Raw genomic sequence first — 25,989 nt, 5'->3', positions numbered from 1 at the left:
ATTCTGTTCTATTTACACATTACATAAAGCTTATGCAACCCAAAAAAAATCCCTTTCCTCCACCCATTGAGGTCACCGGCTAGAACTACTCTAATCAGCACTGACTCAGCCATTCCAATTCGTGTCAAACTTTTTGGGGCATCCCCTCCCCTTATAGATCACCTTTTCCTTCGCATAGCAAATATCAATTTCTCTTTTCCAGTCTCCTACCTCAGGTACCACTAGGGAGCCCGATTTGCGTGCCACTTCGCTCTTAGCCAAAAGGAAGCCAAGATTAAATAGCAGCCGTTGACAGGAAGATGCATCAGATCTACTCCATATCTCCAACAATACTAGTTGTTCCCCTGGGGCTACTCGCATGTCAGTAGAACCCTCCAACCGATGGGTCAGCACTTCCCAGTACTCACGGATAGTCGAACAATCCCACAGTGTATGGAGGAAAGTTCCCCTAGGTTCGCACCCTCGCAAGCACTTCTCATCTGGTATTCTGTCTAGTTTAAGTGAGAGGAACCTGGTATTGTATACCCGATGTAAGATCTTGTGGTGTATCAATCTGTAGCGAACCCGAATTGCTACCATTCTCGGGAACTTCAGGGCATATCCCCGTTTCTTCTGTTTTATTGTTTATGTTGATCTAGAAAGCTTTAAGTTCTAGGCTAATTACATTTGATGATGTAAAGTGACAGCTGGATTAAAATCAAAGACTTGTTGAAGCTTCTGAAAAGTGCATTACATGGCTTAATAAGAAAGCACTCAAAACTGGCACTGGTGCAGAAGAGAGGTGCTGAAAGTTCAGCTTCCATTTTTCAGTGAGTAGGAGGTTAGCAAAAATATTTCATTTTAGTGCGAGAGGAAAGGACTCATTGTATGGAACTGAAACGTATACCAGGTTTGACCTTCGATGTTATTTTGCTCATCCCAAAACTGTTAAACTAAGGACAAAAGAGAAAAGCATAAGAGGAGAGCAGTTCTTCTCCAGTACCAAAAGTCATACCAGCAACTCATTTGGTAGAGCATGTTGAACTTGAATTTAAAAATCGAAGCGCTATAATTAAACTCCTTGGTTTTTCATTGGGAAAAGAGTTTGTACCTTCACATTACTTTATAGTTTCACCTCCAGAGTTATCAACACTTTAATGATGTTCTCTGACTCTACCCCACACTTGCTTTTCACTGGATGAACTCCGCTCTTTGAAAGGCTCTTGCACATCTCCTATGCTTCCTCCACCTCATTTCCCTTAATCTCTTTCAAAGTTCTTGACATATACGTCCTTACAGTTGTAGTTTTCAGTCTTAAAGAACACTGTGAATACTGGCCCTTTTCTTCCTCCGTTTCCAGCTTCACAGGTTGACACCAAAAGGGACTCTGCAACATGGCATTCATTAGCAGAAGAGATTATTCTTTGGAGCATGGAACCAACATGACAAAATAAATATTTTTGTTCCAGGAAACTACTAACTATATTGAGGCAACTTTGATAGCTATGCTAAGTTTTTACTGCAGAAGCAGCAGTGGAATTTCTTACCATGGAAATTGCTCTCCACTGTTTAACGATTTGGTTAACACTAAAGGTAGAGTGATTGTTAGTTTTTAGTAGGCACAGACATCCCTAGATCTTAATATCATTGTATGGGGGCATAGAGGACAATATTATAAATTTAACGGTTTGACAGCCTGACTGTTTTGTCCTATGACTGTTAGTCATAGAAAAAAGCAAAAATGGTGTTGCTCAGTACTATAACTTCCAACCAGCAAAAGTGTACTTACAAACCTTCTCATGCTTTCCTCAAAAGGAAGGAGTATTCTTCTACTAGTGCTCCTCATAGAATGTGTGAATTTGATTAGTCATAGAAAAGAGTTTCTTAAGATTTTGACGGATGCAGTTTCCCAAGAAGGGGCACTTCTGCCTCTGTAGGGCCTCCACACACACTAAATAGTGTGGAGATGACATCTTCCAAACTCTTTATAACGTTTTTAATAGCCGATCTAGAACTACCCCAGATATTACCAAAAATCAGTTTGATTCCCTTTGTGGTTTGCTGCTTCATTTGAATCCTACAGTCGAGAATCTTACTTCCCCCAGGAGTGGCTTTGGGTGAAGACTGGGGTGAATTCTTCTTATTTCAAAGAGTAATCTACCTTCTCGCAGTGCATCTCAAATGGGTTCTGAAAGAAATCTCAATAGCTCTTTCCTTCAACTTTCCTCCTGTTGCACCAACATTGCCTCTTACATTACTGAAATCTACATCCGAGCCTCTTCAGGAGATTAAAAAGCTTTTACTTTTCAGGGCTGTGGTGTTAATTTTAGATCAATAAAGGGTTTAGGATGGCCTGGTGTATGTTCCGAGGGAAAACAGTTTGTCTCAAGGGGCTGACCCAAAAAATGGATGCAAATAGGGGGCAAGTGGAACTCTCACAGAGGGGATATGTGCTCCACCCAGACTATTGCATCACACCTCCGGGGAGGATGTGGAGATGTAGGGCAGGGACGGGGGGGGCAAGAAATTGTCAACCAAATAAGTGTACAGAAATGTAGCGACATGCTAACGGAGCCCGTAATGCCTATCTATCTGTATTGTTTATTGTTTGTCTTTATAAAAAGAGTTTTAAAATAAAAATAAAGGGGTTAGGAGTTCACACCAGATACTTCAAGGCCCTCAAAAAAGGGGGTTATCAGACTTATGCTAAACGTGTACAGCCTGAATCCATTTCTCCTAGAGGACACGTTTCATATGGTCACTTTTGCACTTGTTTTGGAGGCATTGCCGGAGGGTCTGATTTAGTATCTGGAGACCTAGTTTTATATAACCGACCAAAAAAGGGGGGAGTAAGATGTTTATTTATGGAGTTTCAATGGACACCCACATCACAATTGATGTGGGAGTGCATTGAAGCTCCATTGACATCACATCTTGGTTTTAAACCTGCCAAAGGATCTGAAAATAAATACAGTAGGGTACTGGATACCTGCAGTCCATTTAAAATAGAGATCCCTCACCAAGAAAATGAAGAGCTCCACTGGTCCGCAGCATAGAGCCCGCCCAAATACACAAGGTATCCTGGGAAAGGACCCGAGGCTGAAACATGCCACTAGTGGTTCTAGTGGGTGAGGGTCCCTTTTAACAAATATGGATGCCCCTCACTGTAGATTTTAGAGATGGTTAACATGCATCTGAGTTGAGTTGTCTCTCTTATGGTTATAGGGCCTACTTTCATATTCATATTAAACAAAGAGCATTGGCAGTATCTTAGAGCTAGATTGTCAGGAATTTTCAGGACTTCTGACTCCCACTTTTACCTCATATTAGTTCCATGGGACAAATATTCTATGGGGGCGTGGCTTGGCGCCGATGTAGGCAGCAGCGGACCTCGGAGCTCCTCCGTGGCTGCCCTCCGCCGAAGCTTATCCTGCTGACATACAGAGGTTCCCGATGCTGAAAACGGGAGTGGCATACCTGGTGCCTCCCCGGCTACATTCTATGAGGTGTGAGGGGTTCAGATCATGAGAGATACTCTGCTTCTTGTTACGAGCTGCTTCTTGCTGCAGCGAGACCCCAAGATGGCGGCTATGACTGGCGGGAGCGACGCCAGCCGGTGGGGAGTCTAGGAGGCTCTGGCGCGATTGCTGGCTGGTGCGGACTGGCTGCCTGGTGAGGAGGAGCGCCCTGGGAACCCCCGGGACGGTGAGGCTGCGGGGCGGCGAGGTCGAGATCGACTCGACGGATGGTCGGACTGCCTGACCTCAAGATGGCGGATGACGGGACGCCGCCGGTCCTCCAGCATGCCTGACTACTTCCAGGCCGCATATCTTGTATACGGGGCCCACGGGCGCGGAGTAGAGATGCTGGGCAACCCGCTTGGCTACGGCGGCTGATGGTGGCTTCGTCCCCCTGTGCTGGGCTTGTGGCCGGCGCTCCTGTGGTCGTGTGGCTGTGAATACTGCGGCTTGCGGATGACTGCGACGCCTGGAGGGACTGGCGATTGCCGAGACTGCCGTGGACCCCCGGGGACCCTTCGAGGGAGTGAGTAGTCTGTGGCCGGCGGCACCTGCGAGGGTGGCGATTCCAGGGTGAGGCGAGAGGAGAGTGCGGGCTCCCCCCCTGGTGGGTGCTGGCGGGCCCCCTTGCTTGAGCGGTGTGGCACGGTGACTTCGCCAGAGAGCGAGTGAGGTCGCTGTTCGTGACTGGATCACGCGGGCACCGGGGCCTGCATTGCGGTGCGAGAGGTGGGAGCTACCTTCCCTGGAGATTCGGGCCCGTCCCGCCTAAAGCCTGGGGCCTGCTGCATCGGAGGGCCACAGCGGCAGTCCTGCGGGTCCTCCTGTGTCCTGCGCTGTCCTGGGGGCGAGCCCGCCTGCACCCAGACGAACTGGCCGCTGGGCAGGCTAGAGTAACTCCCGGGGGTGAACCGGACTGGAGACGCTGGGACCCGAAGCTGCCGGGCTCTTCGTGTGTGGGCTGCGGCGCCACTGTGCCCACGTGGGAGCGAGGCGGTTCATTGCTTGCCGCGGAAGGGTGGGAACGCACCACGGTTCTCACAACTCTAACTTGGAGGATGGGGAGAGTGTCCAGGAGCAAGAGATACGAGGCTCTGCGGCCGTCCGAGCCGGAACGACACTGATAACGAGGGAGATATGGCCGAGGGACGTGGTGGGGAGCAGCCCAAAGACCCCTCATTGGGAGACATTATGCAGGCCATCATACTCTCGAGAGGCATTGGAAGCGCGGATGGACTCCATTGGATCAGATCTCACTCTCCTGAAAGATGATCACCGGAAGCTTAAAGAGAGGGTGGTGACCAACGAGACCACCATGAAACCCATCCCGGATGCGGTCGCCGTCCTCCAAAGCTCATTGAAAGAGATGGTGCATAAGGTTAAGATCCTGGAGTTGAGGGCTGAGGACAGCGAGGGGCGCTCAAGAAGAAACAACCTCCGCATAATTGGCGTTCCGGAGCGAGAGGAGGGGGCAGATGCGGTGCACTACTTGGAGAGCTGGCTGAAGGCTGCAGTGGCCCCGGAGGGTCTCTCTCCCTTCTATGCGCTGGAACGGGCTCGCAGGGTCCCGGGGCGTCCGCCTGGGCCTGGGGCTTCGCCTCGTCCATTTGTGGTGCGGCTGCTGCATTATCGGGACCGAGACTTTCTTCTGCAGAGGGCCCGCGAGAAACAGAACCTTCAGATCGGGAACAGCAAAGTGATGATATTCCCGGACTATACTAGGGAGGTGCAGCGCCAGAGATCTTCCTTTTTGGCTGTGCAGTGGAAACTGCGACAACTTCATCTTCCGTATGCGATGTTGTTCCCGGCCCGCCTCCGGGTAACATCTGGGGAAAAGACGCACTTTTTCCTCACTCCGCAGGCCGCCTGGGACTGGCTGGACACCCGAGGTGACGCTGGGCCAAGCTCACCACACCTGAATTCACCCCGGCGGCGGATGTCCCCTATCTCTCCATTGCGGAGGCCCCTTTCTCCTGCTGACAGTTGGCGAGAACGAGACAGGGCAGTCTTGGCGGTGGCGACTATTAGCCGTGGGATTGGTGATCCGGCTGGCGCTGTTGAGGACCGAGAGCGAGACAGCTCTGCGAGCTCAGGGACAAGCAGTGTCCGGGGGCTCTCTGATGTTGAACTTCCGGATGTCACCCCACAGACTGCAGATGAGGTGTTTGGCTAGGTTGTGGGCCTGTCTCTTGGTGGGGAGCCGGTGGGCAACCTGTTATGGGCTCTGGCCCGATGGACTGCCTGATATCCGCTGGGGGGGCTTGGCTATCTCACGGGGCCTGATAGGATGACCAGGAGTTGGCGGAGGGTGCCGCAGGGGGTTCTGGGGACGTCGAGGGTGAGACGCGTACCTCCACCTTCCCCTAGTTTTGAGCATGACTGCCTTAGTTTGGATGGGGACCTGTTTTTGTGTGCCTGTCCTGGAGTGTGGGAGTTGGGTAGGGTTTAGGGTTTGGGACAAGGGGGGGGGGGGGGGGTCAGACATGTCGCTCAAGGGAGTCGGTGCGCTCGCTATATAGAGTCCGGACTATGGTTACCTCCGTAGGCATAAAAATCATGACCTGGAATGTCAGGGGGCTGCACACGATGAACAGACGGCACAAAGTACATGCCTATCTGACAAGAAGGGGGGTCCAAATAGCCTTGCTTCAGGAAACCCACTTGACTAAGACTGAAGGGGCTGCGTTACAGCACCGTTGGAGGGGTCAGGTTTTCCACACTACGTACTCTGCCTTTGCGCGGGGGACATTGATATGGGTGCCAGCGGGGGTTCGCTTCCAATGTGTACAACAGATAATTGACCCTGAGGGGCGCTTTGTGGTGGTGGTGGTGGGGCGTCTGGATGGCCGAGATATCACTCTGGCAAGCATATACGCCCCCAACGTGGATCAGCCGGCTTTCTTTACACAGCTATCTCAGAAGCTGGCGCGGGTCTTGACTGGTTCTGTGCTGTTGGGGGGAGGTTTTAACTGTATCGCGGATGTGACCCTGGATAGGTCTCATCCTCCCCTCCCTGACGCCTCCTCGCCTAGAATAGCTGAGGTTCGCCGTGCTTGGCAGAGGCGCTGGGAGCTGATAGACACTTGGAGGGCGCATCACCCAGGGGAGCGGGACTACTCTTATTTCTCGGCTCTACATGAGCTACATGTTAGGCTGGACTCCATTCTCTGTTCCCCAGATGTGCATGGAAGCGTCACCATGAGTGAATATTTGGCCAGGACAGTGTCCGATCATAATCCCCTCCTGGTGTCCCTGAATTGGCTGCGAGCTCGGTCCGCTATTCCCAGTTGGCGCCTTAGACCGGAGACACTGGAAGACCAGGTCTTCCGAACGACAATAGGCACGGCCATTGAAGAGTATTTCCAGACCAACACTGACACGACCGGTAGCATCCATAATGAGTGGGATGCTTTTAAAGTAGTGATAAGGGGTCGCTGTATTGGAGAGGCGGTCGGGGTTCGCAGAACCCTGTTGCATGAGGTCCAAAGGGCTGAGCAAGAACTCGTGAAATGGAAAGGGAGAGACCTGAACGGGTGGAGGGGAAGGAGGGGCTTCTGGCGGCCAGGGAGGGTTTGGCAACCCATGTCGAACGTCTGCGCTGTTTTGACTATCGGGCGTACGCGGTGCGGGCGCACGCTGAGAGGGACAAATCAGGGGCTCTACTGGCCTGGTTGGCCAACCCAGCGCGCAGAGGGACGCCAGTCCTGGAGTTGCGGGATGGAGAAGGGGTGGTACACTACGGGCAGCAGACTATTAATGCACAGATCCTAGAATACTATACAGTCAATTAGACCCCCGGGCGCTGGAGGAGGATGACTTCCTGGGTATTGAACTCCCTCGGATTCAGCCGGAAGAGGCGGAGACACTGGGTCGGGACGTGGAGCTGGGGGAGATTCGGGGAGCGATAAAGCGGATGGCCAGGAATAAGACCCCTGGCACAGACGGGCTCCCTATAGAGCTTTATGCTGCATTCGTGGATCAGGTGGCCCCCCGCTTATTAGCCCTCTACAACAGGTCGCGGCGGGAGGGCTACTTACCTCGTACTACCAGAGAGGCAATAATCGTACTACTTCTAAAACCGGCTTGGAATCGGGCTGCCTATCGCCTTCTCGCAATGCTTAATCTTGACTATAAGATTTTGAGCAGTATCCTGGCCAGCTGCCTCCTGACCCACATGACCACTCTGGTCCACACGGATCAGGCCGGGTTTATTCCTTCCCGGGACACGGCCATGAATGTTCGCTGCTTATGTCAGTTGCTTCATAATCCAGGGCACTTCGAGGAAGAGGCATGTATTTTATCGATTGACATGGAGAAGGCATTCGATAGCTTGGAGTGGCTGTACTTGTTTCGAGTTCTTAGGGCGTTTGGTCTGGGCGAGAGATTTGTGGACTGGACAAGGATTTTATACCACCTCTCGACTGCCAGGGTTCGCACGGGGGGGTGATTTCAGAGGCCTGCAGTGTGGGCAGGGGGACGAGGCAGGGATGTCCCTCGTCTCCCCTCCTGTTTGCGCTGGCGATAGAGCCCCTGGCGGTGGATGCCCGATTGGGACGCTGTTTCCGGGGATTGGAAGGGGGGGGGGGGGGGTCAGGTTCATCGCATCGCCCTGTACGCGGATGATCTACTAATGTTCCTCGCCAATGCTGATGAGGAGCTGCGGGGGGCCCGCGAATTGTTGGGTAGACTGGGCCGGGTGGCGGGCCTCAAGGTCAACTGGAATAAGACGTGCCTTTTCTCTATTCGGGGGGGGGGGGTAGAGGGGCACCTCCAGGTGTTGCAGAGGTGAGGTGGGAAAGCAGCTGCTTAACTTATCTGGGGGCCCGGATTTACCATGAGCCCCATGATCTACTGGAAGGGAATATCGGAAGGGCGATGCGGACCACCAGGAGCAATTTTGAATTCTGGGGGACCCTTCCCCTTTCAGTGGCGGGAAGGGTGGCATTGTTAAAAATGGTCACCCTGCCACGCCTTCTGTATTACTTCGGCTCCCTCCCCCTATGGATACCGCAAAAGTATTTCACCCAGCTTAACGCTATGACCACGGGGTTTTTGTGGGGGTCTGGGAGACGCAGAGTGGCGCTTACTACCATGCAGCGCCCCAGACGGGAGGCGGGACTCGCAGCCCCTGACTTTGAGGCCTATTACAATGCAGCCCAATTTCAATGGTTTACTAAATGGATGGCCAGGGAACTGCGCCTGGAAGAGGGCAGCGGGGGCTTGGGTCTGGATCTGCGTCGACTCTCTCGGATGCTTCTCCAGCTCCCCCTACGAGAGCGGGAGACCCCAAGGGAGCTGTGGGTGGTGCAGCAGTGCTGGAATCAGGCGAGTAGGAGGGCCAAGATGAATCCTCCGTATGCCCCGGAGATTCCGTTGAGGGTCTGCGAGGCTCTGCCACACGGGGGGATTGGATTGGCAGCGTCTGCGAAACTGGTAGGATGTGGGGGTCACCACTATTGGAGACCTCTGAGGATGGTGTGCTTTTGCCTTACCAGGACCTCTTGGGGCGGTACGACCTGCCCCGACAGGACTTTCTTTTACATGCTGCCGTGGCAGCAGCTATCCGGAAGCACTGGAGGAGGGGGATGGAGGAGCCTCCGACCTCTCTCCCCTGTCAATATGTAGTGTATGCAGCGGGGACGATTAAAGCGGTAACCTGCCTTTACAGGCGTCTTACTCAGGAGCTTAGGTCCCCCTTGGAGAGGCTGCGAACCAAATGAGAGGCGGACCTTGGGATGCCCATTGAGGAGAGACCGTGGGAGGATCTAATGGAGCGGGCGTGGAAATGCTCTAGAAATGCGAGATTTCAGCTGATACAGTTTTATGTCTTCCATAGGGCATACCTCACCCCGCACAAAATTAACACATTTTTTGGATCCCGCACCGCCTGCCCCCGCTGCAAATCAGAAAATGATGAGTTTTTGCATATGTTTTGGGAGTGCCCATCATTGGATGAGTATTGGGGGGAGGTAACGGCTACATTGGGCGACACGACAGATAGAAACATTGAACAGACCCCGGGGTTTTGCTTCCTTCACTGGTTTCCCCACACTGCCCGTAACAAGGTGACCAGTAAATTTATTGACTTGGGACTAGTTCTAGCTAAGCGAGAAATCACCAGTCACTGGAAAGCGACCACGGCGCCTAACGCTGCGCGTTGGTTGCGAGAATTTACAAAGTGGGCTGACTGCGAGGGGACTCTCAGACTCCAAATGGCCCAGAGAGCTGATAATGATAAAATGCTGATTGCAGCCAGAGCGTGGGTGGCGTTGGTGGACCTGCTTAGGATGTCGGTTGCTGACCCGGACTGATCTCCTTCACAATTCCACTAGGGCACACGCATGGTTGATCTGCCCTCCCCGAGCGGGCGGCGGGGTTGGGGGATAGCGGGTTTTGAGTGGCTACTTCTGGTCATTCGCCCCCTGGCAGTACGTTACCATTGGACCAATCAGAGGGGCTCATCAGTGATACTGGAAGATAGCGGAGGGAGCGACATGTCTGGCAGTGGGGGGGGGGGGGGGGGGAGTTGGAGGGGCTGGGGGGGGGCAGAGGGGGTTTAGTTAATTTGTTATTTATTGAGGAGGCTTGCAGCAAGGCCTAGTAGGACACTGTTGACCCGGATGCTCTGGATGGGATTATAGGCCGTGCCTAACCTGACACTGTTGCCGTAGGGGAGGGCTGGCAGAGCAGCAGGGGGGCATTGGGATAGGGGGAGGGGTGCTCCTCCCGGGGGCCTTGATATCGCAGGTGCAGGACAGGATAGAAGCATGGAGAGTTATAGGAAAGACCCTGTCTTATGGTGGAGATGGTAGAGGGGTATCGATATACCGGAATTTGATCAGGGGGGCTTGACAGGGGCCCTGGAGGGAGCGGTTTATTTAGGTACGGCCCATCCTGCAGTAATCGTTGTAATGTATATTGTCTTGTCGTAATAAACTTGCAATAAAGTTTGTTTAAAAAAAATGGGACAAATATTCTATCTTCTGTAGCTTCCCATACACACCTGCAGTGTTTGCACCAAGAACTCAGTGGAGGAAGCCAAAAACTCGCAGGAAGTGTGCAACACTATTCACAAATACTGTTGTGCAATTAACTTAATTAAGCCTCTCACCAGCTCCTTGCCAAAACTCTCTGGCTGTGGGATATTTTCTCTGAGGGTACAAGCACTTGATTAAAATGATTATCTTGTTCTCACTGAGCCATCATACTTGAGCATTGTGTTTTCAAAGGTTTCTAGAGTTCATAGTCTTTGGGTCCATGTATTTTAAGTGGTTTGTCCAAGAATTAAGGTTTTGCTACACAAACTGTCTCTTCATTGTGACCTCCTGCCAGAGACGTGGTCAGAGAAAATACTCCTCCAGCAAGCAGTTATGGCCTTTCTCCTGTTGTGGCCTCAGGAATCTAACATCCCCAAATGTCAGTCATGTTAGCCACCAGTTCTGTGAAAAACAGTGCAACGCCTCAGTACTGTTGTGAAACTCATACCCAGAATATGACCATGCAGGGATTGATGCTCTACTAAAATTTCGAGTTAAGTGACGTAGGTGAGATTAAGCAATTTCTCCTTCTTCAATGCATTATCGTTTATGGCGATAACACAGTGGCCTTTAGGTCTCTTCTGCGACAGCGCATGCACTGCTTGTGCATTCGCTTGCAAGCGGTATTGTATACATAAGGGACTTAAAGCCTATCCATAGCATACCATTTGTTGGCTTCTTTGCGACTTGTTTCTGCCTCGTAATTGGCCAGCTTGACTTTTGTTCTTTTGGCTGGAGCTTGGACCAAATACCAATTGCTTCATCTTGATTGCAGTTTGACTCGAGTACTATTTTTTTCTTCTCATGTCGGCTCCCTCACCCCCCTATTTTTATATCATCTTATTCTTGCACCATAAGGTTACTTATTGGATGGTTTAGTTTGCCAACCAATCCACGCCGGCTTGCTTTGCTCTAAAAATTCCAAGCTTCATTTACACAACGTCTTTGAATGTGGAGGTAGGCAGTCATTTGGATATGTAAAGAGCTTCTGTGCAAGGCACAGACGTATATCATATCCCAAAATGGATTCAGGAAGCAGGAAAAGCAACTGCATCGGAAAGGTTATAGTGATTGTTGGTTTCTATCTAGCAGAAGAGCATGCCTATGCAGTACCAACAGCTCACTGAAATGCTCCTTGTTATTTTGTTAGGACTGGGCTTGTTTTGGGTCTATTTTCTACAAAATGAGCTGTGCTAACCTTGTCAGTGGCCAGGCTTCTGGTTTCATTTGCCCTGATGTGTGCAAAGCAGTCAGATTTGCGAAAGAGCAGACTTTCTCTCAGAGGACTCAGTTCCCCCAGCCTGCAGGCATGGGGGAAAACAGCAGCTCGATCAGTGTAACTCTGGTGAGCTCTGGCAGCAGGGGCAACCATCTGTTGTTTCAGTTCCCTTTCCAAAGATCTGCAGAGCATCCAGTTGCACAGACCAATAAGGACCAGCAAATGTATAATTACACACGCACCCTTCTGGCGTCTGTCTGATGGCTTGGACTGCCCACACATGAACAGTCCCAACCAATCATTTTCTCCTAACACGTCTGTAAATGCAGCATGAATCACTATGGAACAAGACACAGCACTATTACTGTGAGCATTGCTACAAGTCTTGAGGAGATTGTGCAGCAAAAAAGGTTGTCAAATTGAAAGACTTTTCTGCAGTGAGTCAATTAACTCCCTGCTGCGTGGTAAGCCTGATATTACAAACATTGGCAAAGCCGATAGGTCTCACCTACGAAAACGTTATTGACTTCATAAATGTTTTGTTTAACCATGTTATTCGGCAGGCAGGCTGATCTGCAGTTTGGCTGAAAGTGAAGAAAAAAGATCTATGATGCAGTTAGTGCTGACCGCGTTATACAGCTTTTTTTTCCCTTTACTTTCAGCCATGCTTCACAGCAGCCATAATGCTGTACAACATGGCTAAACACATGGACAAAGCATTTAGCTCTCACAAAGGCGAGACTGTTTGACTTTGCCAATGCTTGTTGTGCTTGTGTACCTAGGGAGAGACTACTGTGTAAGTTAGCTGTTCCCCCTGTGGATCTGGGTGCAACAAGATATGTTCCTCTTGTGTTTATATGTAGAGCGGAACAAAGAATGTTCAGATAAACACTCTTGTAGATTATGGGACTGCGGAATAGCCCAATTCCTCTACAAGTGTGGATTTTCTTAGATAAATCTTTGATGGAGGACGTTCACTGGTGCCTCTCTTCAGGGAGCAGGAAAGGAATCAGTAGATAATTTCTCAAACAGTTTGATTGGATGGGGAAATTAGTGTACACATTCTCTCGCCTGCTCTCATTCACATGATTGTCCACAGCAGCTTCAATCATCTGGAGATGATCATCGAAGCCCCTTTTTGGTGAGGACAGATTACGTTTTTGGACCAAATTCCTCTCTCCTGCACATACTTCTAGAGCTTCTTCAAAATCCAGATCTCCTCTGCAGTTACACTGGAATCACCGCCACCATTTCTACTGACTAATGTGATAGCATTTATATAGCACATTCTGCCCTCTAATCGTACTGTGATGCCAAATAGACTACTATTTTCTCTTGAAAATAGTCAGTGTAGAGAGCCACATGTTAGTGGGCAGAGAATCCCAGACAGTGGTCGCCTGAACCGAAAGAAGCGCCATCCATACATTATGGAGGTGACTTTGCGTTCCATCAAGAGAACTTTAGATAGATTACCTGGGGGTTAGTATCCAATTTAGGATAAAAGATAAATTGAAGTCAAATGGTGCAGACACTTATAGGTCGGCGTGCAACTTTATAACAAATCTGGTTTACCATGGGAAACCAGGGTTGTGAACGACAAAGTTGAGATGTGATCTCTCGTTTCAAAATCAAATATAGGATTGAAAGCAGCATTGTGTTCTCCTTGCAGCTGCTGTAGCAAGAATTTAGGAAGGTTTAGTCTTGACGAGTATTCATAGTAACCTCAATCATCAAGGCACAGTGTTTGCTAGATAGCAGGAGGTGAATGAGCTTCAGCCTTCTCTGGTGAAAAAGACAGGTTATAGATGTCTTTGTTAAAAAGAGTGTGCTCACAACAGCAACTACAGGATCCGTCTCATTACGGGGTAGGTTTCCAATGGCTAGGAGTGTTTATTCAGAGTAGATCATTGGATAGAGGCACCTAAAAAATTAAATGCATCTGTTCCACCGTATATCGAAAACTAGCCCACTGTTTTTAGGTCTCGCCTAGGCTGCGCGCATGCGCTGCTCTAGGAGGGCCTTTAGCTATCAGTCTGCTCATTTTGAAGCACACTCATGCTTGTGGCGGCATCCACCGTGCGGGAGCGAGCAGCGGCGCACATGCTAATTGGCCGCTGCTCGCTCCCGCAAGGTGGATGCCGCCACAAGCACAAGTGTGCTTGAAAACAGCTACTGCTTGTTTCAGCATTAGTTATTCACAGTCATTAAGCCCCCTTTGTTTATTTCGGGCGTGCGTGTTTAGAAGCATTCCCAGGGCGTCTCTTCCATTCTGTGCACTCCCCCACCCCTCCCACTTGTTTATTTTGCGGGCTTGCACTCACCCGCCATGCCTCCGCTGCAGCGGCCGCCGCCGTCACGGACAGCACCTTCCAGATTGCCAACCTGGAGGTCTGCCCCCAGGGGGCTGGCGGCGGAGGCTCGGCCGGAAGCAACCCGGCGAAGAAGAAGCGCAAGCGCTGCGGGTGTGCATTCCCTGCAAGCGGCTTATCAACTGCGGCGTCTGCAGCAGCTGCAAGTTTAGGAAGTGCGAGGAGCTTAAGAAAAAGCCCGGCACGGTCCTTGGAGAGGTCACAGGAGCTGATTACTTCTTCCCCTGCCTGCCCTAGTCACTGCTCTCGGCCGCTGCCGCCTCCTCGACCGCCTCCACCCACCAACAACCGCCCCCAGAGTGCTTCTTGTTCAAGCAGTTTCTGGAGGCAGAATTTTTCAAAGGTTACTAGTGGCACAGCATTTAAACTTGTCGCCTTTGCAGCCTGTCATTGACACTAATATAGTTTTGGAAACTCCTAATCCATTTCTTTCAGTCCAGCTTAGGTACTTTTGTAGTGGATGATTTAATTGTTTATGCCTGATATTTAAAATATGTGCTTAAAAATCCATCAGAGACTATCCTGGCATTAGGCTTTGAAGGGCTCTGTTTACAGCGCAGGGCTCTTGTTTTCCTTACAACGCGCGCACCACTCGAGAAGCGACTGTCTCTCATTCCTGATATTTTACTCCCTGTTAAAAGGGGCTGGTTACTATCGGCTGATTCTTTAATTCTTAATAATCTTTCTCTTCTCTAGCCCTCTGCCCTCGCACTCCCAATCTACTCCACCCTCTATCCCTCGCTCTAAACCGCTTTGCTTGCCTGCTCGGCATGTGTGAACTTTGGGTGCGGGAGTGAGTGTTTGTATAATGTAGCTGGTGGTGCTCCTGTAAAACCCTCCTTGGTTCGAGTTATCTTTAATTACACACAGAGGGATAAATAGACGGCTTGCCCCATGTCTGTTGCCTTCTCATTCGACACCACCCCCCCCCCCGACTCTGCTCACGCTGCTGCAAACGGTTCCCACAAGCCCACTCAGTAAGCATGTGCCGTCTGTTTTTTTGGAATACATTTCCCTTCTTTGTGTCGCTTTATTTTTCTAATTTTAATTTGTATATTGTAAGCAGCCCTAGAGGCGGGTGTGAGGGTAGAGCCAGTCGGCCCCTTCACGAAGAACTGAAACCAGCCCGAGCTCAGCCTCCAAGCGTAACCGCTCCACCCATCACCCTGCACGGCCTCGCTTACCCCGTGCGAGGCGGCTACTAGTGATGTATGCTCTCCAGAAACGTAGCTGGTGCAGAACTCTGTGTGCAAATTGAAATTCACGCATTCAAATGCTCACGCAGTAAGTACTCTATAGTAACCAGGTTAGGACACGTCCTTTCCTTTTTAGTTCCAAAACAAACACCTTTGTCAGTTCACTTCAGGTAGAGCTCTGTAAATCTTCTGCTTGCGGCAGCAAGCTCTCTCTTAGAACAAAAGCACATTATCAGCTTTAAAACAATTGCTTCCTGTGAACACCGTGCACCAAAAAGCTGCAACATTGGTCAGAATATCTAACTCGCATAAACCATCAGAGGGCAACATTCCGCGTTCCCTCGAAGTTTTGCTTCAGCCGCCCAACTTGTGCTTTAAAGTGCCTTACAATGTGTCCATAAATGTTTACTAATGCAAGCATATATTTCCAAATCAGACTACTTGAACTAGTGTGTAGCAGTTGTATAGCTCTTCAATTCCTGGCTGCACAACACCCAGGAAAATGTTCTGCATGGCTAAACACTTATAAGGTCCCAAAGGCGAGACCTATTGGCTATGCCAATGCTTGTTTTTTCTGCCGTTGTGCTAAGGAAAGGAACTAATTGGGCCCCTGACTGACCACTGCCTAATTATAAGGTTGGGGAACATATTCCCAACATAACAGCAGTGAATGGTCGCTGGTTCAGCTGGACTGCACATTGAGCACCTAAGGACTTTGTTGTCTGTGTGGACTTGTGCGGCTGCTAAACCTTTGGAAATGACTATATATTTGTTAATCTACTGGCCATAGACTATTATTCTATTCTTTTAAGCATCTTTTGGGTTACCTGTGTGGTACATCCATGTAAAGCTAGGAGTGTTGTGTTAGATCTCTAACAACAAGATCCCTAGGTTAATCAAAAATAAGGCCCATGTGGTTATTATCGGCAATAGGTTAACGTTAATGAAATGTTTGCCCTAGAACTAGGGACCTATAAAAATGTTAAGTGCCATATGTTGACCCCTGGAGGAGTTAGAACCTTCTGGTTTTCGTTTATCTACATTTTAACAGTCCTATTTGTCTCTTCTCTTTAAAGTAGGGTATTCCTCTTAATACAAAGCACTGACTGGACAAGGAGGTTATGCAGTGTTATGTATTGTCATACTTAATTTGATTTGATATCATCTACATTCTTGAGTAAGCATCGTTCGCTTGACTCATCTACTCTGAGTAATGCACATAAAGGGAGTAACTCAGATGTGTTTACAGTAAACCTGTATTGAAGTCCTGGGACACCAGTGGTGAACCATGGTTCACATGCATGATACTGCCCAATAAGCTTTAATTTCTCAAGGATTCCCAGAAAAGGCCTAACATGATAATACTCACCAGTTTATTTTTTCCTGAAATATATTCCCGCTATAAATATCAGGCACATAAAATACATCCTATGTATTGTCCACACACTGACAAAGGTTTCTGTGTAGCTGCTGGCACTTTTTTATATTGGTGTGTGCTGTAAGATACACATGAAGGAATAAGTGGTGAAGCATTCAAGTTAGGGCAAACTCTGTCCCTTCCCATAAGCCCTTTACCAGACTTCAGCTTAATGCTAGCATCAATGTCCCTCAGAAAAAAAACACAAAAGTGTGCCATACTAGCAATAATATATTGGAGAATGTCTTTACAGTACACTATCCCATAATGAATAAAGGAGCTCTGTGCCGTTCAGAGGAGTACCACAGAAACCTCTGTGAAAGAGTCCTTGTAGTACAAGTGAACCTACTACACGTAATTGCACAAGTCTTGCATGTTTGTGTGAAGAGGTGGCCTGGCACATTGCCATGACAAATAAGTAGAATAGTTAAATGATATGTTTTTGTTCTTATGGACCTTTCTTGTTTGTGGTCTTACACAAACCAGCAATAGTTCCAATAGGAAATTTTGATTGGCATTACTTGCAACTCCTTACGCTTTCTTGTGCGTAAGAAAACGAAAAGGAAAAAAGTTGGCCGGGGCTTTAAGACTCTGATGTCAAATTTCCTTGCAGTAACCAAATCTGCTTATGTGTTGCTAAATCCTTTTGCATCGACAGAGGAGAGTCTGATGAAATGGAATGCTAAATCCTTATTTCAGGTTTGGGTGTAACTGGCACAGCCCTGTGTCATTGGTAGTTACAGCTCTCTGCTGCTTGTATTTCCAGTGATTGGCTTTACCAACTTGAGAAGTGCTTCCTAAACATTTTAGAAACACAACCCACAATTTAGTACAAAAAACTTTTGCAATCCACTTATCTTTAATGAAAATGAGGTGACTGTTTTTTTTTAATGTAATAAAGCATTGTGTGGTAGCTTATTTCTATTTTCAGACAGCAAATTTGTACAGACACAGTATTATAGATACAACTACACTGTTCACAAATGAAAATTTGCTCAAATTGTGTTTCAGTGAATATTTATTATTTGTGCACCACCAAGTAAAGTGTCTTGATTTTTTTCAAATCCTACTAAAATCAGTGTTTCCATCACACTTCAGAATTACAAAGAAAATGGCCTCATTTTATTTTCCTAACTGCTGAATGCGTACAGTTAATTTACAGGTATTTACATTTTGTTGAGTGCTAGGAAAAAATGACATCCTCCAGCTTTCCTTTCACACTTCATGTACTCTAGCAGGATTGTCATCTAATTCACTCTACTTTTCTTTCTCAGACTGCAAAGTGTACGGAGTTTATAAAAGACAAACTCCTGTGTAAAAAAACAATAAGCAGCAGAAGACCTAGCTTGACATTTGGCCTCTGCTGTTGAAGAGCAGCCATTGGGAAATGATAAATATAGAATTTAAAGGCTACTTTAGTTCTTGCCTGGAGTATGGCGACCCAACAAAAATCATCTCGCAACCCACAGTTTGGGAACACTAAACTAGGGATAATACAAGTGTATAAAAAGTAGTGCATTTATTATTTTATTCATTTTGTAACATGTCTATATGTGATGCCTTGTAGTTATTTCATTGAGTCTTCACCATGGGATAGGTGTTTAAATGGATTTTAGAGGAAAATTGTTCTCCTATTGTTTAAGAACTTTTTCTGACTGGTGACTTAAAAAAAACAACCTTTATTGATTTTATTTTCTGACAGTTAGTTAAACCAGCAATAGTATGAAAATGTTGTTTTCTGTGTGTGACTACCCCTAATGAACACTGTATATTTAAGCCACTACCACTGATGTTCCTTGGAAAGGGTTCTTTTAGCAAAAAAGATTGAGCATTCTTGATAGGCTTATGTTTAACCAGCAGTTAGTAGATACAGAACCAAAGATACTATGGCAAAGTGCTGTAGTTTTCATCATTAAAGCGTAAGTTCTGGTCACCCTTATTCCATTTATAATAACATTTTAGCAACATGTTATTTTTTCTCCAAAATCTAAATAGCGGCAATGTTTTCAATAAAGATTCCTTTGCAATTGCAGTTCTCAATTATTAAATTTTCTATTAATTATTCATGTGTCTGCGGAGAATCACACCGCGTATTTGCGAAAGGAAAATATTTGTAGGAAAAGATTTTTTCAAATATTGTTTATCAGTAAATAGCATTTACTTTCTGTCAAAAAACAGAATTAGCCTGACGTAACCATTCGTTGTTTTTGCCTTTTTAATATCCTTCCTTCCTTGAAGAGAAAGAATGAAAACGAATAGTAATGAGCCTTGTTAAAGAGGTGTTTTACATTGGCAGGTACTGCTCAGCCCCACAGTACTTTACAGTGGCGGGTAAGTTCAATTAATTTCTCCACTTTATGGAAAGAGGGTGCAAAACACAGGGCCTTGAAGTCAAGGACTTCAAAGACATCACTGCATACAGTTCTCCTGTAAAGTAAGCCGCCACTGTATGCCAGAAGTCTCACAAGAACTCGGCTTTATGAAGGGAGGATGCACGGGTAGAAGGTCCTTAAATTCAAGGAGCACTGCCCACCATACAACAAATTCCAGCAGGTCTATAGCTCTGAAGCTTTGTCTCTGACCTTCCAACGCAAGGAAGTACACCACAGTTCAGTACCAGTGGCTATAAGCTGGGTATGCTCCTCAGCTTCTGAGATGGGTAAGCAATATAATCCTTGTGGTTCCTCTCTTCTGAGTTGATACGATTCATTACTTATGCCAACGTCCGTCCTAACAGGATCTGAACGTAATGGACAGTTTCAACAGTAAAAGAGCTTAGATATTCTATGAAGATGAATAACCCGCTATTCACTGTGCTCTTAAATCTGTATTTTTTGTGTAGATGTGAGCTATGATTAAATCAACATGTTGTTACTTTTGCATGTCTATGAGAGTCAACCTTATGTCCCATTGAGTTCCAACTGTCTTCTTCACAGTTGGTGTTTACATGTTAGTTCTTGCCCATTGAAGAGTTTGCAATGTTATTTCACTATTATTGCACCAATAGCACGATTTATTTATTTCAAGATTTTGGAAAGTGATGTAGTCTCCTTTCTGCTACTTCAGACTATGAGATGAAGCAAAGTTAGGGTTAAGTAAAAAGGAGAATATGGGAGTTCAGTTGGTGGATTGGCCCAAGTTAGCTATTCTTTTTCAGTTGCAGGCGAGTCTGGAATGGTCCGCTTTCGAATCTTTCCTGAAACCACTTAAGTTTGGCTCTTCTTTCAGGGTTCCACAGCCCGAGTCTCTTAAGTACCAAGGCCCACCTACCTGCTTAATCTGTTTGAAGTGGATTTGGGCAGTGAGGTGTGCTGGTATCCCTTTGAACACAGTGGGGCATTCTGTTTAGCTCATACTCTATTGGTTACCCCAATAGAACCTGTGCATGATGAGGACTGTGAACTTGAGCCTTGCCTCATCCGAAATGAGAGGAGATCTTAAAAGTCTAGTTTTATGTGTTGGTGTAATCTTGAGGCGAAGCAAACAATATTACTCTAATTTGTAAGTCATCGCATCCTTTTGAAGTGTGCCTTTGCCAGACTTCTTTTCTGCTCTAGTTGGTCGGGTGAGAGGTGTGCAGGGTTCCAAAGAAGGGATAGTTTGAGGATGAAATCCTTTGCCACTGTATTGACTTGGGGCATAAGGAGAGCTTTGCGTTGAATAGGACTTCTAAGTTTCTCACTGCCAGTGTTGTAGATGGTGGTGTTCTTTAGTTGGGAGGTCAAGAGAAGCATACCAAGTTGAGTTCTGTGCCCCAAGGTCTTAGACTTGACTCCATTAAAAAATCGGGGCTTTACAATCCAATGGAAAATCTATCCAAGTATGTGAGGAATGTCTAGTCCACTTAGCTCTTACGTTGTAAATGGATATAAGTGTAGTAGCATACTTTTGAAAATCGACATGATACTGTCCAATGCATTGTGCTTCAGGTCACACGTAAACATTGAAAACCATCATGGTCAGGGTGTCCAAAGAGACATTCTGTAGAATAGCTCATGTTAGTATGAGTCCATTGACTTAATCCGAATTTATTGGCTGCAAGTGAAAACAAATCAACTCTAGCAAATCAGATTGGAACTGTCCTGAATTAGACAAATATTCTATGGTCCTCAGTATCCTAGATCACTGAGATAGCAATGATATCCGTGGTTCACTTTTTAAAAAAATTCAAGGATGGCACAAGTTCTTCTCTGATATTTGCTGGGAGATAAGGTGCCTCTCTAGCCCCGAGCCTGGACTGGTGGATTTGCATGATGGGTTTTCTAGATATTCCTGGAGTTGTCATATAGCTTCACTTTTCATGACCATGGATAAGGTAGGTCGCTGGGTAAGATATGTCAGATTGGCCTGTGGGTAATGTTTTCATGACACGTTTTGAATGGTAGGGAGCCGAGGCCTGTGAGAAAGTAGCCATTGATCTAGGGTGTTGGATCTGATTTGAGGGAGTGGAAGAATTTCTTCATGCACATGGAAATGAAACATTTTCAGCTAGGTCACTATCCTTTTAGTTTTGCTGGAGGCAGAGTTTCGAGACAGTGTATTGGATTATGGTGCTTTTAGACTATAAGAAAATCGGAAGGTCATCATTATCTGTTAGGTCACATTTGGGGAGATTTTGTGGACAATCAGATTGACCAGCCCATCTTAGATACCAAACCTCTCCCTTGATTGATCTGCTGCTGGACTATTAGGTTAAGAAAGGTATGCATTTTTGGCTTAACAACGTTTTGATAAATTCTCTTGTCTTTTTGTATCAGTCATGTCCTCTCCTGCAAGGAGTAGGTAAAGTTGTATATTTTTTTGGGCACCAATCTTTTACCAAAACTTTCCATAGCCCATTCTCAATCCAAACATTCTACACAGACATATGAGGTGGCATAGCAAAGGGAATAGACATGCAGCGTTTCTTTCATTAAAACTTGTCTTCTCTAAGCAGATCTCCATCCACTAAAGGAGAGATTTAGGTTTCTGTCCCATTAGTCGCATTACTTACAGTTGTTTTAGTCTGCTGGTCAACTATATATTTCACTCCGTGCTGACCCTGCAAAATAAACTTTGAATCGGGCACATTAGGCTGGTGGGCGGACCTGAGTCCGCCTGCCATCCCCACGGTGTTGGGACTGGCCGCCAGACATGCGGCGGTCCCGCACTGCGAATTAGGATGCGACCGCCACCATGGCGGTCGCATTCTGTGATTTAACATTGCGGCGGGTGCTGCTGACAGCAGCACCCGCCGCGATGTTAAAATCGCAAGCCAGGCATTTCACTGCACCACATGGTGCCTGCCACTTGGTGCAGTGAAATGTAGGGGGGTACCATAGGTATCTCCCAAGTGCACCCCACCTCCCCCAGACACAAGGGGGGACCCCAACGGGCACCCAAACACAATCCCCGCCAGCCTTTCCATGGCGGCGTTGCCTCTATGGAAAGGCCTTTAAAACTCGCCATCCTAATATGGCGGGCAGTGTCTGCTAGGCACCACCACCATATTAGAGGCCCTGCTCCGCCCAGCAGGCAATCGTGACGATTGCCACTGGCGGAAAAGCGGTTTACGGACTTTCCGTATGCCGCGATACCCCCGCCATCATAATATGGCGGGGGTAAATCTCATGACGATAGCATAACGATCGTTACACCATCGTAATGGGCCCCAAGTCCTCTTTTTGTTGGAAACCCTCTTCTTTCTGGTTCTAACCTTAAAGACAGACCAGAGCAATTCTATGCAAGATTTCAGTAAACATGAATTTTAATGATGGCTCATGGTTTTCTTGGGTCTGATGGTCAATATCCTTGTGTAGTATATTTAAATTCCAAAACCTGTTGTGGTAAACTTTTTCCAGTAGCCTGATGTCTGTGTTTCATCCATTCGGTGTGTGTCTTTCTTTGGCGTTACAACAAGAGACCTTTCTTCTTGCTTGCGTTATAAGCCCCAAACGTGCAGTCTTTTTATTTTGATCCTTCTCGTTTTTAAATGTGCTTAGAAATGTACTTTTGTCATGAATGATGTCGGAGGACAGTCTTTAGGTCCTACCTTCTCAAAGTCCCTGGGCAAAAGCATACACCACTAGTTCTTACTGTTTGACTTCTGAGGACCCCCACTTAATCTTTACTGGGTCCCAGGGACCCCAACTGAATTCTTATTGGAAACCAGGGACCCCCAATGAGTCATTCCTGGAAGCTGGGGACCCCGACCTAAGAATTTTCAATGATTTGAACCGTAAAACAATACACAAAAAATACAGCAACATGCATTCATCAAATAAATAAATACATACATTAGGAAATATTTTACTTACTTCACAGACCTATATAAGGTAAATATTTTTTAACTTTAATAATAAGGGTGGAGAGTTTCCAAATTCAATTGAGGCCACTCATCAGCCGTATTATATTCTGTTTGATGCACTTGCACTGCTCCACTGAATCATAATGAGCGTTCAAAATAAATTTTTAGCCTACAATGTTAAATTCATGCACATCTACAGCAAATTTTTAAATTTACAAGTGTACATTTTGCTTCTTTATTTATATACACTTTATTGTTAATATTATTTCATTTATTTTCTAAGCACTTACTGAACTCCTTAGTTGCATTTGTGGACCCCAGGGTTCCCTGGAACAAAGGTTAACCTCTGGCCTACACCAATGTTTTTTAACCTTTTGACTTCTGTAGACCCCATGGAATCATAGTTGTGAAGCCTGGGACCTCTTAGCCTTTCTAGAATTTGAACTTCAACAACAGTATACAAACCAAGTACACACCTAAGGAAGTCATCACCTCTACTGTCCTTTGCAGCTGCTTAAATGTGAGAGCTACTACATGCCAATATTATGTCCAGTTTGTATTCATAAATCAATATGTAATTATTTGGGATTAGACCTCTCAGCATACGTGATGGGGCAGAAGTAATAACTGAGTTGACATTGGTCTCAGACAAATACGTCCTGCAATCGAGCGTGATACGAACAAAGCTGGAGTCCATGCAGGGTCTTTGAGTCAAAAGCGGACAAATACTGTTATTATATAAAACCAAGACCAGGTGCTTCTTATACCAGAGGTTCTGTTGCTTACTGGGAAGTGGAACGCTGACAGTGGAAGCATTGGAGTTCTTCTGAAAACTGCAGATATACCCCCTTTCTAATACATGAAGTGTAGGTGCTTGTAAATGCCTTAAAATGTAAAGCAGGTCCACTACCCAAAAAGCCCTACCAAACTGCACGTTTTTCCATTCACTGCTTTTACCAATGAGCAGTTACTGCTCTGGCCAAGTGTGTAGATGCATGTCTCCAAAGCTTATCTGGTAGTTATGATTTCATCTCACTAAACAGCGTCTATCGTTGTATGCTGGTATTATTGTTACGTAAAACTCTAAAGGCAGCTCATTTGCTAGCTTTGTATAGTCTTTTCACAGCAAATTCAGCTTGCTGTACTATGAGCTACAACAAGGAACTTGGTACCTGCTCACCCATCTTAATCTCATTTGTCCCCCATATCTGGCTTTCTGGAGCGAGCACAGATGGTCTTATTGATCTATGTCAATCACACAGAATGAAGTAGGAATGTTCTTGAGTGTAGATATTAGAGATATATTTGTAGTTTCAAATTGACATATCCCATGTTTTGACCATTCTGTAACATGCAATTCATCTTGTTGTCACATCTCACCTATTTTAGGTTATAGGATGTCTCTAGTATGGACAATTTGCTCTATTATAAATACAAACTACTTCATTAGTGTGTGTCAGGCAGCATTGTTAAAACACTTTTCTACCTTGTCCATTTGCCTTTTTTTCTCATTTTATAGTGTTTCTACTTATGTGCTCATAGTTTCTGTAACTTTTTTTGGTCTCCTCACTGCATGGTGCTTCATGATGATAAATGTCAGACAAGTCTAAGAATCTATACCATTTTTCATTTTGTGGTGGTCTTTTATATTGCACGTTTGCACGTTAATGCAGAATCCTAAAAATTACTTGTTTTGCTTTCAGACCCATTGAGGAGCCCACAACCTGGACGGGCTATTTTGGAAAAGTACTGATGGCATCCACTAATTACCTGCCTTCTCAGGTCACAGAAATGTTTAACCAAGGAAGAGCATTTGCAACAGTTCGTCTGCCCTTTTGTGGTCATAAGAACATATGTGCGCTTGCTGTGTGAGTAACTATCCCTTCTCCATTTTCTAAGTAGTCTTGTTCACATGCTTCTAAGTTTTAAGAGTGTATCTAGTGTATCAGCTTGCTGTGATGGAAACTCATGGCTTGGATGCCCAGGACATATTAAATGTATGTCATCAAAAGGCACTAGCAAAAGGAGGCTATGAGTAGGGCTGTACTGTGAATCCAATTGCAGCCCTGGCACAAATGCTCAAACCAGCCTGCTCTCTTTGTCTGCTCATGCTATCTTTTTTTTAAATTATATTTAATTGTATGGTTATTAAAAACCTTTACAAAAGATAAAGTGAACAACATGCAGATAAAATCAAAAATAGATTTCACCAGGGCCTGTGGCCTAGTTCTTGTAGGTCATGCTGCTTCTGGTGCAATACAAAGTTTATCAGTGAACCGAAGAGGAAGCCGCAGATCTCGTGCAGGACAGGGCATAAAAAGTGACTCAGCAGGGTGAGCGTGAGTCTTTAAATAATTAAAAGGAATAGAGAAAGTTCTTTAAAATTAGTTAGGAAAGCAAACAAGGCACCAAGGAGGGCTGGCTTGACAAAGACGCTTAAAGCAATGTGAAAATGGCACATAACATAGTACTTGAAGTGCGATAATCAACTGAGCTGTGGCGGACTGCAGGTGGGTTCTCTTGCTCAGGGTGTGCCTTGTGCAGTCCAAAAGGTATGGCCTGATGCGTTACAGAAATGTGGCATGGTCCGCCTGCCTCTTTTGTGCAGATGGTAATGGGGGCTGGCACATCGGGTACGAGGGGGGGTGGGATGTCAGTGTCAGTACAGTTGGCTGAGTCCTGTTTACTTGCTGCACTTCAAAAAAAAAATTGACAGTTTTAATGTTTAGTGATGTATTTGCTGGGTTCAGGCTGGCGATTACTGCTTGCTGGCATGTGCGCATTCCTAGTCGTATAAAGTCAACTCGGAGGAGAGTTCTCATTTGCTCCATGAGCTGATGACAGGTGCCTAAGATGTGGTTTAGGGTTTCTTTACCTTGTCCGCATAGGTGGCAGCTGGTGTCGTGGGTAGCTAGGCGGTGCCATGGCGGTAAGTGGGTATGGACGTTCCACTTGCCCATTCTTAATG

The 25,989-nt window shown here is 46.5% G+C and overlaps 1 protein-coding gene across 1 annotated transcript in view; it reads left to right on the top strand.

Annotated features, from left to right (window-relative positions):
- WIPI2 (WD repeat domain, phosphoinositide interacting 2) overlaps nucleotides 1-25,989 on the top strand; it is a 226,701-nt gene that overhangs the window by 106,601 nt on the left and 94,111 nt on the right. The window contains exon 9 of the mRNA XM_085629180.1: nucleotides 24,725-24,889. Within this exon, the coding sequence (XP_085485306.1) occupies nucleotides 24,725-24,889 (165 nt within the window). The remainder of the gene's footprint in view (nucleotides 1-24,724; nucleotides 24,890-25,989) is intronic.

Source organism: Triturus cristatus, chromosome 10 (genome assembly GCF_964204655.1).
Source record: "Triturus cristatus chromosome 10, aTriCri1.1, whole genome shotgun sequence".
Classification (NCBI taxonomy): domain Eukaryota; kingdom Metazoa; phylum Chordata; class Amphibia; order Caudata; family Salamandridae; genus Triturus; species Triturus cristatus.
This window is presented reverse-complemented; position numbering and strand designations above follow the sequence as displayed.